At 37.5% G+C, this 20,342-nt stretch overlaps 3 protein-coding genes across 6 annotated transcripts; 1 reads left to right on the forward strand and 2 right to left on the reverse strand.

The window, feature by feature from the left end:
- Window positions 1–398: 398 nt before the first annotated feature.
- On the reverse strand, window positions 399–13,878 carry LOC105391885 (bifunctional purine biosynthesis protein ATIC). Of its 4 annotated transcripts, XM_048623058.1 has the most exons (13): window positions 13,799–13,878; window positions 10,651–10,770; window positions 9,982–10,198; window positions 9,371–9,646; window positions 8,982–9,094; window positions 4,305–4,528; window positions 3,736–3,984; window positions 3,243–3,464; window positions 2,790–2,863; window positions 2,122–2,225; window positions 1,778–1,795; window positions 1,415–1,560; window positions 399–1,020 (listed from the first exon to the last, which is right to left on the reverse strand). In XM_048623058.1, exons 2-13 carry the CDS (start codon window positions 10,670–10,672, stop codon window positions 901–903), a joined length of 1,785 nt encoding a protein of 594 aa, XP_048479015.1. In that variant the 5' UTR covers window positions 10,673–10,770; window positions 13,799–13,878; the 3' UTR covers window positions 399–900. The 4 variants fall into 4 exon arrangements, with proteins under 4 accessions (XP_048479015.1, XP_048479014.1, XP_048479013.1 ...); XM_048623057.1 differs by lacking the exon at window positions 1,415–1,560 and having other exon boundaries at window positions 1,632–1,795; XM_048623056.1 differs by lacking the exon at window positions 2,122–2,225 and having other exon boundaries at window positions 2,686–2,863.
- Window positions 13,879–14,312: 434 nt separating this feature from the next.
- Window positions 14,313–15,353, forward strand: LOC105386075 (huntingtin-interacting protein K). Its single transcript, XM_011556561.3, has 3 exons — window positions 14,313–14,601; window positions 14,729–14,836; window positions 14,922–15,353. Exons 1-3 carry the CDS (start codon window positions 14,449–14,451, stop codon window positions 15,015–15,017), a joined length of 357 nt encoding a protein of 118 aa, XP_011554863.1. The 5' UTR covers window positions 14,313–14,448; the 3' UTR covers window positions 15,018–15,353.
- Window positions 15,354–15,379: 26 nt separating this feature from the next.
- LOC105393885 lies at window positions 15,380–18,544 on the reverse strand. The gene is made up of 7 exons (XM_011565706.3): window positions 18,285–18,544; window positions 17,902–18,018; window positions 17,473–17,587; window positions 16,958–17,080; window positions 16,266–16,349; window positions 15,970–16,030; window positions 15,380–15,737 (listed from the first exon to the last, which is right to left on the reverse strand). The coding sequence occupies exons 1-7, from the start codon at window positions 18,355–18,357 to the stop codon at window positions 15,648–15,650; spliced, it is 663 nt and encodes a 220-aa protein (XP_011564008.1). The 5' UTR covers window positions 18,358–18,544; the 3' UTR covers window positions 15,380–15,647.
- Window positions 18,545–20,342: the final 1,798 nt, after the last annotated feature.

Raw genomic sequence — 20,342 nt, forward strand, 5'->3', positions numbered from 1 at the left:
CTATACCAACCTAATAAACTATCCTATAAGTATTAAAACAAATTAATATTATTGCTGGCGTCTACCACAATCTTCGGATAATAATAACTCAATAGGTTAGTACTTATAATAATTATTATGTGAAAGCTGGAGAATTATACTTAGTTAAGTACATTTCATTTGACTTTTCGCACTGTCTTCAGCATGGGAAGTGAAAGTTTTTACCCCATTCGAAAAGTGGCGAGAAAACGCAAATTTATATGGCGCGGGAGAGTCGCCACCTAGCGGTATACGTACTAGCTCCGAGCCAGACAAAGAGTCGATTTTCATTGCTCGATTAGTTAAGAAACCACTTACACTTACACTTGGCCCTCAGGACTTTACATTTTTTTTGGTGTTTTGAAATAAAAAGTTTTTTAATTACTTACACAGTTTATTATTAAAGAAATACTTAAGCAATTATGTTTTACATAATTTTAATAAGGCACATAATTGAGGTACATATTATAATGTACCCACTCGGAATGATCGCGAGCTTTAGATAATAAGAGAAGAGATACTAAAAAATATATGTTAACCGTCTATGGCGGGTTTTTGTACGTTGTACTTATATGTATAACAAATGTAGGTATATACTGGAAGACATTCAATAAAATATCATATCATATCTTCATCCATCACCTTGATTCGAGTTTTGCGTTCATGCACAATACATATTAATAAAAAAAGCTCATCTAAATAAACCTTATATCGATACAAAACATTAAACATGATTTAATTGTCACTGCTATGGCTATGCCATAACCGTGTCTAAAACAAAAGCCTAACTAACATAAGGATGTTACCATGTCATATTGTCATCATGACTTTTTCCTTAGACCTTTTTCGGCAATTTTTTAAAGAGTAAAGACTAAACAGTGATTAATGGTGGAATAGTCGCAGGTTGGTGTGTGCCAGCGTGATGTTGTGTTCGTTGCACGCCTCGATCACTTCCTTGTCGTTGTTGGAGCCAGCAGGACTGCCGATGTAGGCTACGCCGCTCTGTCGAACAAATTATGCACATTAGAATGATAAATAAATTAATTACGACGTACGGAAATATTTTTACGCTTTACTCAGACATTCATTCAACCAACGGCAAGATATCATATCACTTTAACCGATAAGGCCGTGTAGAAAGCTTCGATGTCAGATTTCAAGAGGACAGGGTGTTGTGGCGCTCCAGCAATGGTGATGTGGATAATGTAGATAACTACATAGTCGTAAATTTTGAAAGAGTCATTCAAATCTCTTGAACTCTTGGCTCATATATCTATTTAGCAGACTCTACAAACCTGCACAGCGCGGTCGATATTGTTTCTGCTGCTGTTGCAATGTTGCGACAAGACGAATATCTAAATCAGATGGCTCATATATATGTTTATCAGTAACAAACCTGCACAGCGCGATCGATGTTGTCTCTGAAGGGGAAGAAGGCGTCCGACGCCAGCGCCACTCCGTCCAACTTCTTGAGCCAGTCGCGCTTCTCTTGTTCCGTGAGCAGCGCCGGCGGGGCGCCCTCGAACAACTCGTTCCATTGCTGCTGTTGCAATGTTGCGCCTAGAGGACTATCTTACTCAAATAGCTCATAATATCTAGCAGAGAATACAAACCTGCACAGCGCGATCGATATTGTCTCTAAATGGGAAGAAGGCGTCCGACGCCAGCGCCACTCCGTCCAACTTCTTGAGCCAGTCGCGCTTCTCTTGTTCCGTGAGCTGCGCCGGCGGGGCGCCCTCGAACAACTCGTTCCACTGTTCTAGGGGGAGGTCTGTGCCTGGGGAAAGAGAATTGAGGATTTTAATTACTTTTGAAAGAACGCAGACTAAAATTTCACTCGACGATATCATCACATCAGTGAGATACTGATGCAATTCCACCTCTTTTCTGTCATTAATAAAATTTCACCCTAGATTTACTGTCAGTTATGTCACTGATAATATTCCACCATTTACACCCTACATTATGTATCTCACTGATAAAATGTCTCCGAGCAGTTTCTGTCTCACTGTTAAAATACCACCCTACTTTCTGTATCTCACTGATAAAATTCCACCCTAAAATCCCCATATCACTGATAAAACTCCACCCTACGGCACTAACCGACGGTCCCGTTGACATAATTGTCTACGGCGTTGGACTGCACGGCGCGGGTGGCGGCGGCGCTGAACCGCACGTCGCGCAGCCGCGGCAGGCGACGCAGCCACCAGTTTCCAGCCTTGTCGCCGGCATTGTAGTGGATGCGGGACATGTACACCCGACGTGGGGAGTGACGCTGATAGTATTGTGTGCTGCTAGACGCTTTTATCAGTGGGCTAGGTGGATTATTGCGACCCGTAAGGGACATTATCACTGATAAAATCGAACCTACATGCTGCTAGACGCTTTTATTGCCGGATTATTGCGTTCTATAATGAAGAATGTCACTGATAAAAATCTACCCTACATACTGCTAGACGCTGTTGTCAGTGAGCGAGGTGGATTATTGAGATCCATAATGAAGAATGTCACTAATAAAAATCTACCCTACGGTTTCTATGTCACTGATAAAACATCCCCCTAAATTTCTTATGTCACTAATAAAATTCCACCTATTTTCTATGTCAATGACAAAATTCCACCCTGAAATTCAATTTCACTGATAAAACTCCCCCCTACGGCACTCACCAACGGTTCCGTTGACATAATTGTCAATGGCGTTGGACTGCACGGCGCGGGTGGCGGCGGCGCTGAACCGCACGTCGCGCAGCCGCGGCAGGCGACGCAGCCACCAGTTACCGGCCTTGTCGCCGGCTAGGCGGGTGCAGTGGATGCGGGATTGTTGGCCGGCACCAATGCCGATGACCTGGAAAAAGAAGAAAAAGGTCATTAAAAAACTTTTAGGGCCTTACCACAAGAACTTAGATAGTGTTTAACCAATGTTTAACAGGTTTTTGGCGCTGTCAAATGCCTACAAAATATGTAGTTTTTTTTAAAATAGCTAATCAGTTAAACTAGTTAAACAGTGCTTAACGGTAATCGAGAGATCATCACTGCTAGAGACTCTACTGTGCAGTCGAAACGATAATAAGAATACATACAAACTAGAATCTAATCATGATAGTTCTGAAAATTTTGTTACAATCTACTGACGGTTGTAATTGAGAGTAGCAGAAATGTATTGCATTGCTATAAAAACTGCTAAATTACTAATCACACTCCCAGCCCTTAATCTAAGCACCAACCTGTCCATCCCTGGCGTAGCAGACCGAGTTACTCTGTGTGTATTTGAGCGCGATGGTGGCGACAATGAGGTCGCGCACAGCTGCTTCCGGCAAACTCTTGTTCTTAGTCACGATGTTGCTGAACAAGGAACGGTCGATCTTTGCGTCGTTGCGTCTCTGCTCTAGGGTGAGGCCGAAGATCGTCTTTTGTTCGAGGAGAGAGGGCTCGTAGGTTGGGTCCATCTGAAATGTGGGTTGGTTGGATGTTTAGTGAAGCGTCAAAGCGTGGTGGGTAATGGAGAATCATGTTCATTCATATGTTATAAAGTTAGTGTTATAAGGTTAGTTCTTTTTGATGGAAAGTACATAATTTAGATTAGGAGTATATGTATGCTTTTCCATGGAGCCAGATAGTCAATTCTATAACTGTACGATTAATTCCCTAATCATGTAATTTACAGTTTTGTCCACGAGGCTACTAGCCTTTTCTTTACAAAATAAAATTAAAACTAACCTTCAAAACGCAGTAGTTCCCTCCCTTCTTCTTCTTCAGCAGAGCGAGCGCGGCATCAGTGTAACCAGGCGCAATCACTCCATCCGACACCTCCCTCGAGATGATCTTGGCAGTGATCTCGTCACACTCGTCCGACAGCGCGATGAAATCTCCAAAAGAGCTCATCCGGTCGGCGCCGCGAGCGCGGGCGTAGGCTGAAGCTAGCGGAGTCAGCTTGGGGAGCAAGTCTTGGACCATGCATACGAATGCCTGTAGAGGAATTACAGTATTAAGATGTGTACGATTTACAAGACTTTTAGACTAAAACTTACATACAGCATTATCTATGATAATTATGATATTTTTTACGGTCATCTTTCAAAGGAAGCATGATGGTGGTCAAAGGCAACGCACCAGATGTTTGCATACAATCATTGTCATCGACCACTTCTCGAAATAGAGAGTACAGTAGGTACAGGGTACAACACAACACTATAACCTATGGAACCATGCGAGCACCATTTTTGTCTACTTTCAAGGCTTTTCGAATAATTTATGGCCTTTTAACCTCCTTAAAACAATAAACTCACATCCTCCTCAGTCAACGGCAGTCCGACGGCGGCACCCGCAGGCGACACGTGCTTGAAGCTGGCAGCGGCCGGCAGACCGAGAGCCTCCTTCAGCTCACGGACTAGTTGCCACGCGTTGAGAGCGTCACACAGGTTGATGAACCCGGGGGATCCGTTTACAGTGGTCAGGGGTAAGCGGTCGCCGGTGGTGAACACTTGTGCGGGCTTCTGGTGGGGGTTCATGCCTGGAAGGAATAGTTGTTACAGAATCAGGTCATGTTTACAATAAGCAGGCGAATATGGGTATGTTTTCGAGGTATATTATTTGAAGTTGTAGATCGCACGCCCATATTATTTTGTTGGATGAGTGTCGCATCGATATCTAGATTGATGGTGTATCTGTTACATACTTTCAGACAACCATAGAAAAACATTTTTAGTACAGTAGGAGTCAGTCGATGCCGTTGTAAACATATACATATATTATATAATATGTATATTCCTTAAAATTTTACACACCTACAAAACATTTTACTGATGTAAACATAGTTCAAATGTTATCGAGAACCTATAATCGTAGAATAGCTGGTCCCAAGCTGAGATAAGACATAGGTTATTTGTTTTTATCAAGTTATGTAAAACGCAAATTATACAATATAAAGGCGCGTCAATGGTTAGGTAGGTAGGCAGGTTTGTTCAGTAAATACTGTTTTACAATTTCTTACAATAACTATCTTAGAAAAAAGCGCACAGATAAAGAAATAATATCAAAATTATGCCGTTATGTGGGAGGAAGTATTGAAAGACCTACAAATAGGACCATAGATACATGGGTCCAGGTACCACATTCATATTGTTTCTTTAATGGCGTGACGTAAGCTCCGTACAAATAAACCTTTTCAAATCAAATCAAATCAAATCAAATTATTTATTTGTTTAACACAGGTTTATGGTAAGGTGGTAAATATTAACTAAGTTCCACTATGCTATGCCACAGGGCGTACAAATATTTTAAAGATTAAAGTCCATGCTACATATGACATGCAATAACTACAAAGATAAAAGAAAAAATACATATAAAAATTTGAGCCAAATAATAATTTTGTTGCAAAAAAAAATATATGAAAATAAATATATAAAAAAAAAAAAACCTAATGAACTCATTAATAAGTTTGTCAATGTGTGTGCGTGTGTCTATGTCAAGAATGATTATATATTAAATTCGTCTAATTAAATTAAAATGGTGATAAGTAATAAAATTATTTGTTTTAAAATTAGTAAATGTCAAGAAGGAATTCATTTATAGAATAATATGCTTTATTGATAAGATATTTTTTTAGTTTAAGTTTAAACGCATTGAGATCATCAATCTGTCGTATGGTATTTGGGATTTTATTATAAATTGCGGGTGCCATTCCGAAAATATTTTTACTGAACTTGGCCGTTTTGTGTCCAATATTGCAGATTCTGTCACCGTAGCGCTGACTTTTGAATCGTTCAAAGAGATTGGGGTTCGACTTTACAAATGCGGCTACTTCATACACATAAAGAGACGGAAATGTAAATAAATTATTATTTTTAAAATACGTTCTACAGCTATCTGTGCGTTTAAGCTTGAAAATTGCACGAATGCATCGTTTTTGTGATTTAAACACTACATCCCTGTTAACAGTGTTTCCCCAAAAGATTAAGGAAAATCGTAATAGAGCCTCAACGTTACCTTTGTAGGCGATTAAAACTGTCTCTTTATTCGCAACTTTACCTAATTTGTGTAAAGCATAAGAGAATTGGCTTAATTTTTTTGTGACATGTTCAGAGTGAGATCTCCACGACAAATCACTATCTATGTACAGACCAAGGAATTTGGTAATATTAGTATGTTCTATTTTATTATTATTATATTTAATGTCAATATTTAAAATGTCTGAATTATTTGGATTAAATGTCATTATTTTAGTTTTTTCTAAATTTGCCAATAGACTGTTATCATCTAGCCAATGTATTATGTCCTGAAGGGTTACGTTAATTTCATTTTCTAATGATGAAATGTTATTTGCCGAAAATACCACTGTGCTGTCATCAGCGAATAGTACTACAGGATGCTCTGTTATTTTGGGAAGATCATTGATGTAGATTATAAAGAGAAGTGGTCCCAGTACACTACCCTGAGGTACGCCATATTGAACGGTTCGAGCACGTGAGAAGTGAGAGAGTTCACTTTTTGCGTTATAGCACATTCTATCAATTTGTGTTATTTGGACACGGTTCGTCAAATATGATTTTATTAGAGAAAGCACATTACCTCTAATGCCATATTTTTCTAGCTTTGACAGAAGTATATTGTAATCAACATGATCGAATGCTTTAGTTAAGTCCATGTAGAGTGCTGCTACTGGAATTTTTTTATCTATTTTTCTTATTATATTCAAGAGAAAGTCATAGATTGCCATGTTTATTGTTTTATTCTGTCTGAAACCTTTTTGCTGTGGAGCCAACAGATTAAATTTTTCTAAGTATGAATAGAGACTATTATAAATGACCTTTTCAAATATTTTAGAAAATATAGGTATTAGTGCAATAGGTCTGTAGAAATTCATATTTTCTCTGTCTTCCTTTTTGAATAAGGGTTTTATGATAGAAACTTTTAATTTGTTTGGGTATTTACCCTGTTCTATGCAAAGGTTTATGATGTGACTTAAAATTGGGGCGATAATATCAGCGACATATTTTATTACTTGAGTTGTAATGCCATCATGGCCTGAGCTGTTAGTGTTTTTAAGTAGTTTAATTATACTCCATATGTCTTTAGGGATAGTGGGTTTAATGTACAGTGAATTTGAGTTAATAGGTATATTTTTAGTTACATCTTTCATGCATTTTTTATTGTTTCGGTTATTTGATGTATTATCATTATTTTCCTTTATATTTGTATAGAATTCATTAAACAACTCTGCAATGTTTAAAGGATCGTCTACAGTTTTACCATTGACAGTTAATTTGTAAATATATTCTTTTAGGTTATTAGATTTAAATTGGTTTATTATTTTCCAAGTCATTTTACATTTATTGTCCGCTGTTTTAATAAGGTAGTTATTTTGAGATTTCTGTGTTTGTTTAATTATTAGTTTTAATCGCTTTGAATATTCATTATATTTGTGTTTATCCAGTGATGATCGTGATACTCTATATTTCCATAAAAGGTTACGTTTATTTTTACTACAGAGTTTTATACCCTTCGAAATCCATTTAGGTTTTCGATCACATGACATTTTTATTTTGACGTAAGGAAAACAGAGGTTATAAAATAATTCAAAAATTTCATGAAATTTCTCGAATGCTGTGTTGGCATCAATATCACTTTGATTCCAGATCTCATTAAACGAGATCGCACCTAGACACTCTCTAAATTTATTTATATTTTCATCACTATAATCTCTTTGGAACTTATACCAATAATTTAATGTGCAGAAAGATTTTACTGGGAAATTCATCAGTTGCGCAGAGTGATCGGAGAGTGCAAAATCAATAACTTTACTGTAGCTTCCTGTGATATTATGGAATATGTTATCAAGGCATGTGCCACTAGCCAGTCTTGTTGGTTGATTTATTTCCACTTTCATATTATAGCTGTGTAATATATTTAAGAAGCCATTTGAATTTTTGTTTTTTATTAACATATCAATGTTAAAGTCTCCACAGATTATTACCTTCTTTTTACTATTACAACAGATTGTGTGTAATATTTTATCTAAAGCACTAAAAAAGGAATCGTACGCATTATTTGTGTATTTAGGGACCCTATACACGCATAGTATTATTATGTTGTGCTGCGTTAACTCTATACAACTGCATTCCAGTACATTAGCAGTACTTAAGTTCTCGACATGTTTTAAAACTTTAAATTTATGATTATTGTGAATCAGAATACATGAACCACCATGTCTATTTTTCCTATAATAGCTTGAAGCTAGTGTATAAGAATGTATGTGTAGCAAATCAGAATCATCCGCTATCATGTTATGCTCAGTGATGCATAAAACATCAATGGGGCTACCTTGAGTTCCAGTTTTTAGTTGGTCTAAATTGAGCAATAATTCGTCAGATTTGTTAATGAGTCCATTTATGTTTTGGTGAAGTACAGTCAATTTATTGTGCAAGAAAAAGATTGTTATTTGGCTCTGTCAAGTCAATATTATTATTAATGTCAGATTTATTCAATTCATTGATTTTACGAATGTTCAGAGCTATGTCATTTAGTATTACATTGATTCCTACAGCATTTAGTTGTCCATATTTAAGAAACATTGTATGGTCATAGGATAGATTTACATTTGGATCCATCAAATAAACATGCTCATTTGAGAGAACATCCAGATAGAGTAGGTTATTAAATGATTCTACTCTCCAATTAAATACATTTGTGTTCTCTGAATATTTATAAGTAGGCATGCAAACCAAAATATTCGTATGAACAATGCTCTCCGTTGCTTGTCTTATGTGCAGAACCAGCTCAAAATAATTATTTGTATGTTTGAAATCTTCTTCTCCAATCATCATAACCTTCCTTCCTTCCTGATATCTTATCACTATCTATTAAAAGTTTCAAAGATGAGCATACATACATACATACATACAGACGCGAAACCGACTTCGCTTTATACTAAGCAGTAATAGTGAAGTATATTATAATCCACATACCATAACGCAGGGTCATCTGCGCCTGTCCAGCCGAGTATTGCTTGCGGAAGTAGTCGGAGATGGCCACGTCGTACTCAGACGTGTGCGTGAAAGCCTTCAGCGCCAGGCGTTGTCTGTTGGACGAAATGTGACCTTGTTATTATTATGTCTTCGAGGCCATCATTCATTGATCATAGGCAGGCAGGCATAGGCTTTTTATGAGCGGAGAAGATGACAGGTGAAACCCTCAGAGCTTTTGTGAAAGCATGCTGAACCATCCAGTCACAATAGAGTAAGTATATTGCTTGGAGTTCTCAATCGTCAGCAGACGTCACTGTATAAAGTTTCCTCTCAGTTTTTTTTATAATGCTTAATTGCCCATACTCAGAACAAAAACAACGACAACCAACCTGGTCTCCAAAGCCGTCTGGTGTGTCTTGGTCTCCTTCAGCTCAGCAATAACCTTGTCGTAGTCACTAGGGTCGCAGATCACAGTGACTCTGTCATGGTTCTTCGCTGCAGCCCTCAGCAGAGTGACGCCTCCGATGTCGATGTTCTCTACAGCATCAGGGATGGTGACGTCGGGCTTGGAGATGGTTTCGACGAAGGGGTACAGGTTGCAGACAACCACACTGATCATGTCGAACTTCTGGCGCTTCATGTCAGCCTGGTCGGAGGCGGTCAATCTGGAGAAAAAGTTTGATTTAGTTGTCATTGTTATAGACTATAGTTACTGAATTTTTGCATACGGTAGAAGAATTATCGAATGGAGACAACAAACAGATAAAAGGAGAGATGAACCCGTCTCTCTAGACCGCTGAGCCGATGTCGAGGTTGGAGAAGTAGGTAGAGCCATTAGAAGTTAGATCAATAAGCCCAACAACAGAGTGTTGTGGGGCTCCTTGAGATAGGCAAATAGTAGTGGAAGATGCTGATAATGATAAGGACACTTTTAGCAAAATCATCATGATAGCCTCCTCTGTAATCTCACTACCGAGTTTCTTAAATATTTATAATCTACCTGGTCAAGATCCCCGCATGAACAGCCGGGTGCAGAGTCTTGACCCTGCCTCCAAGCATCTCCGGTGCCCCGGTGATGTCGGCCACGTCCAGGACCTTGAGCCCCGCATTCTTCAGAGCCGTGGCCGTGCCACCGCTGCCCACGAGAGTCAGGCCGATGTCCGACAGACACTTGGCCAGAGGAATCAGACCAGTCTTGTCTGATACGCTCAGAAGAGCTGTAAGTAAAAAAATATGTAATAACAAATGTAATGTGTACCTACTGAACGGAGAGTACTTTGTTAGATAACTACGTTTATGACAACATGTTATATGTATTTATACGATGAATAAAACCATATGACTTTGAACAAACTAGTACCGCACTCATGTAAACGGCAGTGATTTTCGACTATACATCTACGATCAAAGGAGAAACCAATTTACGAGCAGCAAAGTATTTTTAATTCAATATAATTTAGATAACACTGAGGTAGCATGAATTGAGTAAGTCGCCTATGCGGCACTTTACCTATTACCTTTTAATATCCTTGAATACAGTTCATAATATTTTTTCGATGACTATATTTTAATAGGATATTTGAGTGGAGTACTGACTACCTGAAATAAGTCATATTGCTTCTAGATAATGATTGGTTTATAAGTGTTTTTATAAGGACTGAATTCTTACCTAATTTCCCATTGGCGGCCATGACTTGTCAGTTGCTCTTGTAATAATGGACTGAAAGGACGTTCAGTTGTTTCTTTCGATATGTTATTATATCACTCAGCTTGACCTACGGCAGGGGTCCTGATAACAAAATTAAGTGACTTGTTTATCAAAATTGTATGTAGGTATTGGTAGTAGGGTTGCCTCCTGTAAACTTTAAACATAGTTTAATGATTTTGATGGAGGTTTTAGATGACATACTTATGATGATAGAGATTTTAGTCTTGGGTGATTTATTACTTTGAGTGATAATGTCCAATATGTAGGAATAGGCAGCTAATATTTCAAACTTACATGCTTAATTTAGACACTATTTAGTTAATATTTGATAATTTCTTTGTGCATATACAGATTATACAGGTCATAAACAAATTCACACTTTTGGGGCCTACCACAAAAGGGACACACATTTACCTACAACATGTTGTGTTCATATGAAAAAAATATCATACAATATTAAATAGCAATACACCTCTGTTGAATATGACTGTGCTAAGTTTTTTTTGGTCAGCAGTATTTTTTTTATAATAATTTCTAAAATATGGCAGTGCCAACCCTGATGAAATCAACAATCAACGTCAAGAAACTGATGCAAATAATAGTGATGTTGCTGAGGCAATGATAATAGTAAATATTCCAGTGTTGCTGTTATTTACTAAACAACATACTGAACAACTTTTTCTATATTTACATTTAAAAAAACTAGCAGTACTTATAATTTGGATGTAAATTACTGATCATCATTGGGAAGAGCATACCTACTACTTAACCCAAGTTACAGGGCTTTGCCCTTTATTAGGAAGTAGAATAATCACATAATTGTATTGTAACATATATTCTTAAATAATGTCCTTAAATACATCCTTTATAATTCTGAATAACTGTGCAATTTTATAAAAATAAAAAAACTATTGCCCTAATCCTGCCACCATTGCATATTAGCCGAGAACTCCCAATCCGTCTAACATCCTTCAGCAGATCCATACAAGTTATAAGTATGTCACATTGCTAACAGGTTAGGGTCTTTTTAAAAAATATGGGAATCAGTTTTTTTTTTACATTTGGGTCTTTGGATACCCCTGAAAGGGAAGTCAGAGGTGACTCCTAAGCCACTTTCCATTTTGTACTCATGTGATAGGTTACAAGCCATATTTTAATTTTTGAATTAGTACAATGCACTTAGGGTACACATCTAGTCTAGATGAAGGTGCAGCAGGTTTCCTCAGAATGGTTTCCTTTACCATGAAAGCATGTGGTGTAAGTATACTTATTTCTAAAGGGCCAGATAAATGTGTGTGTGTGTTTTGTTTTAGAATATGTATATAGGTTGTCAAGCCATAAATATACATAGGTACTTACTGCTCTGGCCCTTAAAGTATTAGTACATTTATTTTATTAGTACATTTGCCGATTTGAAACCACAGGCACAGCCTCACAGAATGAGAGTGAAACCTAATCTGTTACACATAGAGAAAAAATAAACACTTGTGAAAAGAGTGCACTCTCGAGGAGTTTTTTGTCATACTCTATACGTCATACTGACTGAACAGCACCATCTCTTTATATTTCTCAGCCTCATTGTACATACATACAGGGTGCCCTGTTGGGACACCCTGTATATATAGATATTGTTATCACAAGTTAATAGCCGGATCTCCACCAAACGATCCAATGCGATCCGATCGCCCGATCCAAGAAGTTTAGTATGTAAGATTCCTTGGATCGCGCGATCGGATCGCGTTGGATCGTCTGGCGGGGATCCGGCTATTAACTTCAATCTATAAAGATATAAGACATATTTGCCTTAACGTAGTTACACCACACAACAGTTATTACATTTATTAGCTAAATGTAAGTTCAATCTATTTATGTACCTACCTACATGCAACAATAAATAAAAAACAAATTATTATATAATTCTTTATTACCTCGCATATAACAATGTTTCAGTTCAGTTTTGTTCATGTCACTTGTAAAATAATATGCGAGTGGGTGTGTGTATTCCTTTTTTATTCGATTCACCATGAAAACCAATTCATGTTTTGCTAGTTTATGTTTCCCAAGAGAAGCAAATCTTGTCACTTGTGGTGATAGTCATTTCGTCCAATAGTGCATCATTTATCCTCGCGAGGCAAATCTTTGACGACATTTATCAGTTTGGTACACATAGTATTTTAATCTTCAGCGGATATGAAGATGTCGATCGCTCTTTGCCAGTGCCGCCATTTCAGCTCGGTTCCCGTGGAACCACATGGAACCGATCCATATGGAATCTGTCAGGTCACAAGAATTTCATAAAAACACTTTTTGCGGATAAAGATGCTTTTTCTTGACACATGTTTATTTTTATTTGTAGGTATATAAAATTTATAAATAACGATATACCGAGAGTATAGGCTTTTATTACAAAAATGTTATTTGCGAGACATTGTAAGACAACTGAACTGACACTGACACGCAATTTCTTCATAATAGCCATAGATCATGACAATGTTAACATTGTTAACATTCAAATACTACTTATCTATGTGTCTTGTTATTGTTCTATGGTCTTGTTCATTACGCCATCTTATATCTTTTTTGGTAGTAAGAGTAATATAAAGAGATGGCACTACCTTCTACTAAAAGTTCAGCCATTAAGGCACTGACTCCCCCCTGCTGTTACACCACAACTCATGATGAAATAGTGCAACTCTCTATTTGGCTTGGATCAGATTTAAAAAATTAAAATATGATTTCTACTATCTGTCTATTGTGAGTGGCAAATAATATTTTACACATAGGTAATGTTAAAATCCTAAATATAAAAAAACACATTTGATTTAATAATTTGGAAAGGCTTATATTATGATATACAGGCAAAGTAGAAATAGAGAATGATTATAGATTTAGGGGTGCATGAAAGAAGGCTCCCCTACATATAATCACTACTTACTACAAATATACGCTCTGGGCAGTCAGCTCATGCTTAACTCATCTATTCCTCCCTAATACTTCACAAGATTTTGTACATATTTATATAAGTAATTTAAATTTACTGTTACAAAGTAGGTAAAGAGCATTAAACGTAATTATTTGTAAAATATAACTAATTAAGGTAGGTACTCACGTGTATTCTAACTCAAAACTTTAATTAAAGTTTTTAAAAACTTCATGAACGGACCGGACGGATGGTAAACATAACCTTAAATCTTAAATTCTGACACTTGAAATTGCGCTGCGCCGCCACCGGAAAGGAAACGGTAATCTGTGGTTTATTTATCAGGCGAAAGGTTTATGATTATTTTAAGATCTGAATGTTTTATTCAACTGTTAAGCCTTCCTTTTTCTTAAGCCGCGTACACACCGGGCCAACGAACGCCAACGAACGTTTTTCGTTGGCCTTCGTTTCTGCAATCTGCCCTGTATTATGTATGTTAATATCCATCGTTGGGATAACCGTTGGCGTTCGTTGGCCCGGTGTGTACGCGGCTTTATTGAAACTTTTAACTTCTTTCTTACATTTACTTCCAAGGCAGCAGAACATAAAACTATTGTCACGTTGCTCTTTTGAGTGAGGCTGTTATTATTCTGAGGGCCAATGAACCCAAAATTTAAATGTCATTATTATGTCAGTGAAACGTCAATGAAATCTGTGGTCATCTGTAGTGTGTTGAGGTTAGAGTTTTCGTGATCGATTACAAAATTGAAGATTTTCATCGACTTTATTTAGTTACAAAATAGTTATTCGTTGTAAAATACATAAACCTTTCCTCAACTATGGCTGACGAAGAAATCAATGGTGATACCGACGATATTCAGCAAGACAAGTCGCAGAAGAAAATAGCCAAACATGATAGCGGAGTTGCAGATCTAGAAAAAGTTACCGATTATGCAGAAGAAAAGGAAATCTCGTCGCAGGATATTTCAGGGGTAAGCATTATGGCACTTTCATTTGTTATCATCAACAATAAAAACTGATAGCTACACTAATTAAATAATGTAAAAATATTTGAGGTTAAGGTTGGAAATTATTCATGAATGCTTTTTGAATTTTCAGGCTCTATCATTGATTGGAGACAGAAGAAATAAGGAGGCTGCTGAGCGTCTAGAAAAAGAGAAGGAACTTCAAAAAGTATCTGTTAAGAAAGACGACATAGAACTTATTGTAAGTAACATGAATCTAATTGTAAACTTAAAATGAAATTTGACCATATTTGGTGCTATAACATTGATGCTCATTTATTCTTCAGGTTAAAGAAATGGAGATCTCAAGAGTGACAGCTGAGCGCACACTGAGGGAACACCGTGGTGATGTAGTGGCCGCACTCATTACTCTTACTAATTAATTCCACTATCTTTATGAAGATATTTATTTTTAAACCAACAACTACTTACAATTTTGTCACACATACAGGCCTACCACAGGCTGTATCAAAAGATGTGTGCCTGTGTAGTACTTTGGGATACTACAACAACAAGAATTTGTAGTTTATAAGATTTGAGACATTTATCTCAAACAATCAATTTTTGTTAGTAAGTAATCAAAAGTAACATGAAATTTACAGCAATAAATTGATACTGTAAATAATGCATAAGTACCATTATTTGACTTTCCATATTTGTAACAAACCTAAATTGGCATGGTGCCACAAAAACAAAATAAAAAGCATTACCTAAACCTGGTGTTATTTTTATCATACCCAGAGAGTACATAAATCAGTTTATTTTTTTTTGTGGTTAGGTATGACTTCTTTATTAATTACAGCCCAGTTGTGTTACAGTTAAACTTAACTAAGTACAAAAATAAAAAGATCTTTAAGTAGCAGTGGGAAAGATATTTCCTACACTTTCATCATCATCTTTAAACAAACTTTTTAAATGAAGAATATAAAAAAATATCAGTATTTTTATCGAACTTTTAGGTACCTACTGCAAAGCTCATTCTGATATAGTCTATTAACAGATCCAGATACTTCTCATATATGAACTGCAGGATTAGTAGTGATATCGTTTTTATTTGCTGCAACTTCAGAATACAATGGCGGTGGTATGCTGCTGTCGTGAATCTGAAACAACCAGATCAATTAATTTATATGTCCTTATTGTAGTAAACTTGTTATTCTATGGTAAATAATAATATATTGCACCTTCAGGTGGCCTTTTGTCAGTTATCTGGCCGAACAGTTAGGTCAAGTTAAATCTGCGTTCCTATGTAACCGATACGCTAACTCAGTTGCAGTTGGGGTAACAGCTTTCATTGCAGCCTTATAAGCAGTTCCATTTCAAATATGAACTTACAAAACCAGCATTTACGAAGTAAGGCACCACGGTGACTCCCGGGGGTGGGGTTCGCGTGTATCTGTTGACGAAGCATTCACTTTATTTTATTATTTATTCCCTGTCAGATTTGCCTACAAAAAATATAATAGCAATCCCCCATGTAGACGTGATAGCATTTATACATCAGTTTAGCGTCAGTGCTGTACGCGCTAAACTCGCAGTTAACAAAAATTCAATAGGTTATAAAACCACTCCTTTGTATAAACATTAACCACGAGTACTTAGGTAAGTAGCATGTAGATAGTTACAAATACCTGGGAGGAGCATCCCGCAGTCTCTCATCAACCCGTAGCTGTAGGCTTCCAATAGATAGACGACTGTTGAGGTCATCTGGCCTCCTGAAAAAAGGATATTTGACCAGGTAAATATTAGTTGCGCTGAGCTAAAATTAACTCGAACGGAAGAGTACCTAAGTACTTAAATTGTCATCATCAGCTCGTAACCTTCCACTGCTGGATATGTCGCTGCCAAGCGCCACAACACCCTGTCAACACTCATACAGGCACTAACTGCTACTTATGAGGTTGTTGATCCAGCGAGGCGGGGAGAAGGAATCCCAGATATTTGTTTAAAGACAGATATTTGTACTCGGGTCTTGGGTGTTGATATTTATATTTAGTATCTATCTATCTATGTATTTGTGTAGATATATCAGCTGTCCGACACCCATAACACAGGTTCTGCCTAGCTTGGGGTCGGATGGCCGTGTGTGAGATGTCCCCACATATTTATTTATTTATTTATTTAAGATATAATCCCTTGTTGTCTGTTGGTGGTGGTCTACGAAAGATGGTATGCTTAGATTATCTATATAAGATCGGCGATCCAGTGAGCCGGAGAGATGGAATGAGGGTGGTCTACGATCTACGAATATTCGTAGTCTACGATAGACCATAATGATTGTACTCTATAGCTGTATAGCTAGCTATCTCTTTCTACGCATTACCTGGCGTTCTGCACGGAGCACAGCTTGGTGAGCAGCAGCAGCGTGACGACCACGCCGAGGATGATGGCCACGCCCACCGCGATCTGCGGCACCGTGATGATGATCATGCTGTCCACGCTGTCTCTGGAGAGGAGAGGGGGTTATGAAGGTAGGTGAGTACAGAGAAGTTAGGCCTAGCAAGATAATTAGACTGATTTGTTTCTAAAACCTCTTTTAATGAATATGCCTGCATCTTTTGGTGGTTACAATATACACTATCGGAAATTGGCTGGTGGAACCACCATACAAGCGTAATTACTACAGACGTCTGAAGGGCACGGGTCTCAATTAAGACGTGACAAAAGTTTTGCATCGCACAGCCCCAAAAGCGTGAACGACGGAGAACTTTTGTCACGTCTTAAGTGCGCTCCGTGCTAGCCCTTCTGCGCACAGTATACCCATATTATACTCACTATGGCTTTTTATAGCCGTAGGTACGTGGGTAAATAAATTCATGGGACCCTACGAATAGCTACCTGCATATCCAGTGTCCGCGGTGGTCGTAGCACTGCTGGCAGGTGCCCTGGAAGCACTGCAGGCTCTCCTCCCCGGGCCAGCTGCAGCAGCGCGAGTGGCACTGCTCGCCGAGACCTGCCACCGACATAACATACAGTCAAATAAGAAACGTACAAAGTAGCGCCTCTGGCGGAAACAATAATTAAGCTTTTCAGAGGTATGGAAAAGGCGTCGTCGGAGATCCTGTGAGGCATAGGACAACGCGGACTCAGGTGTACCCTCCCTCTCATTCTCAATGCTGTGAGATGATTATTTATCAGCTACAAAGCACGAGGGGTCTAGTCTATCGTTCCATCTATACCTAAACACCTACACCCATATACACAGTGGATACCATTCTATGTCTGTAATGAATTTTATTGTTTGTGTCCATTTTTGTTGTTCATTACCTGGACATCTTATGCAGCTCGTTCGGAAGGGGCTCAGGACAAATCCATTCGCACAGTAACACCTCTCTTTCACGCAGGTGTACTCCTCGCCGTAGCAATCCGGCACGAAACACTCCTCTGAAACATTCAGGAATATTGATATTGTAATAAGTCCCCTGAAATGCTAATACTTCTGCAATTAAGCAAACCTGCCGAGATGCGACAGCATCTTGCCGAACCCTAAGATACAGAGTTAACAGATAACTCTTTCTACAAGTAAAGTCATTGGTAGAAAATACACTTAGGTACACTTACATACATAACAACATTTATTTTGATATTATCTATATGTGTATAAGTAGTTTATAACCATATCATCAGGTGTCTCTTAGTTAGGTACATACCTTCATGGTGCGTCTGCCCGGCCACCAGCACAAGAAGAAGGCACAGCACAGAAGTAGAGATGCAAAACTGCATTTTCACTCACAAAAGAATCAGCATTGTGAAAGTAAGTACCTAATGACTAGGTGGATATGTACGATGAGTTAGTTATTTGAGGCTACATAATTCCGTTCGTCTGTTGTGCATAAATAACACTGATATGTTATCAGATGTTGAGCTGCGGCCGTGTTGCGAGGTTTCAGGATATTGTTCGTTCAAGGTTCCGTGGCACATGCTTCTGAACGCACTTCTATAGTGGTTGAGTTTATAACTGACTCGAAGTCAGTAAACGATGTAAGTATTTAACTATTACTTTTTTGTTAAAGTTTAAAGGTAAGAAATTATACTTATATTATGCATATATTTTTAGTGATTGAATTAGGACTACATTGTATAATATAAATGATACAATGCTGAACCAAATAGGTTGTAGTTCCCTACACTTACACCTATTTGGCATAGGTGAAAAAACGTAGAAGTTCTTCAAGGTATTTAGAATTTCCTCCACCTTGCCAGTATCTCACTGGCTCAATTCATCATAGTTAACTCTCTAAATATATATATATGTCGCAGGCATTTTGTAAGATCTCGCCGTTTACATACGGCGTCGTCAGTTTACAAACGCTCGCTGTTTTGTAATTTGCCGAAGGCATATTGATAACTCGTTCAATCGTTCTGATTTCGACGTTAGTTGCAGTTTTAGGGTGACCATGATAAAACACAGTTTGGACTTTGAACAAATGAAAAAATCAGACTTTATTTCACGATTTCAAGTAAGACTTTTTACTTTTTTTTCTAAAGTAGGTACCTAGCAGGTATATATTTCATAAAAAGATAAATTTAAATAAAAACGTAGTAATTTATACAGAACAATAAAACTAGGCATTTCCAGATAAAAACAAACACTGGGGCCCGAATGCACTAAACGTAGGAAAACGCTAAACCCTTTACTAAACAATTTATGAAGCTCAAAACTAATATCCTGCATGTGTCCTCCGTAAACTGGGATCTATGGATAACGTAGTAGTTTTTAGGTGCGGGATAACCTCAAAAACTTTGTCGTTTGTCTACGGCCTTTTTACTGCTTCTACACTGTAATAAATGACTTTAAAGTCACAATTATTTGGTGAAAATGCTTCTACACTCGTAATATTTGCACTGTTTTGAGTATTTATTGAGTCACAGAATCACTACTTGATGCCATTTTTGTTGTTGTGATCAACAGCGCCGCGCGTGGTAAGAACCAGAACTAAATTCTTCAATTTGCCGCGGCATTATGTAAACGGCGTATGGATTGTCAATGAAATGTTGTGGCATAATATAAAATGACACGGCAATATACATTTTGCCTTCGGCATATTACAAAACAGCGAGCGTTTGTAAACTGACGGCGCCGTATGTAAACGGCGAGATCTTACAAAATGCCTGCGACATATATATATATAAAACTTTATCATAAACCTGTGAAAAAAGAGACGTGATATTATGGTGCCTACCTTACCTTACACTGAAACTAACTTACCTAACGCAAATGAAAACCTTATCAATAGCAGAGTCAATAAACAGGCATCACTTTGTCTGACGTAGTTTTGTTGACAATAGCAATGCCATGAGTATGACTGTCTCCTATGAATATTATCATCTGCTGACTATAGTATAATTTGTACCGTATGTATTATAGCTATACAAATATGTTATTTATGTAATGTAAGTACAGAGTATATTGTGGTTTCTGATTCTGTAGGTAACTAGCTAGTAGAAGTAGGTACTTACCTATCCAATCTTGTGCTTCTTTAGTAGTTATTAAGGTGGAAAACAATACGCTCACAGTTTTTTTTTCAGAATGTAGGTACAAATACGCAATGCGTGTTTATTGTTTATGTAAGTACTTAATAATCTAAGCATCTATACTTAGATAAATATAGTTGATTAGTAACGCATATCTACATAGATTATGGTCCCTACATAGTATCTAGGGCACATAAACAACCTAAGACTTAATTAGTTAAATCCGGATTTAG

This window comes from Plutella xylostella, chromosome 9 (genome assembly GCF_932276165.1).
Source record: "Plutella xylostella chromosome 9, ilPluXylo3.1, whole genome shotgun sequence".
Taxonomy (NCBI): Eukaryota; Metazoa; Arthropoda; class Insecta; order Lepidoptera; family Plutellidae; genus Plutella; species Plutella xylostella.

What these genes read in the sequence shown, in the direction of transcription:
- LOC105393885 (XM_011565706.3), bottom strand. Translation starts at nt 18,357, where the DNA reads ATGCAGTTTTGCATCTCTACTTCTGTGCTGTGCCTTCTTCTTGTGCTG. An exon ending in GAGCTGCATAAGATGTCCAG is followed by an intron (nt 17,588 to 17,901) that starts GTAATGAACAAC and finishes TGTCGGTGGCAG; the next exon opens with GTCTCGGCGAGCAGTGCCAC. An exon ending in ACTTCGTAAATGCTGGTTTT is followed by an intron (nt 15,738 to 15,969) that starts GTAAGTTCATAT and finishes TGGTTGTTTCAG; the next exon opens with ATTCACGACAGCAGCATACC.
- LOC105386075 (XM_011556561.3), top strand. Translation starts at nt 14,449, where the DNA reads ATGGCTGACGAAGAAATCAATGGTGATACCGACGATATTCAGCAAGAC. An exon ending in CGTCGCAGGATATTTCAGGG is followed by an intron (nt 14,602 to 14,728) that starts GTAAGCATTATG and finishes TTGAATTTTCAG; the next exon opens with GCTCTATCATTGATTGGAGA. An exon ending in AAGACGACATAGAACTTATT is followed by an intron (nt 14,837 to 14,921) that starts GTAAGTAACATG and finishes TTTATTCTTCAG; the next exon opens with GTTAAAGAAATGGAGATCTC.
- LOC105391885 (XM_048623058.1), bottom strand. Translation starts at nt 10,672, where the DNA reads ATGGCCGCCAATGGGAAATTAG. An exon ending in CAGACGGCTTTGGAGACCAG is followed by an intron (nt 9,095 to 9,370) that starts GTTGGTTGTCGT and finishes TTCGTCCAACAG; the next exon opens with ACAACGCCTGGCGCTGAAGG. An exon ending in TGCCGTTGACTGAGGAGGAT is followed by an intron (nt 3,985 to 4,304) that starts GTGAGTTTATTG and finishes ATTCCTCTACAG; the next exon opens with GCATTCGTATGCATGGTCCA.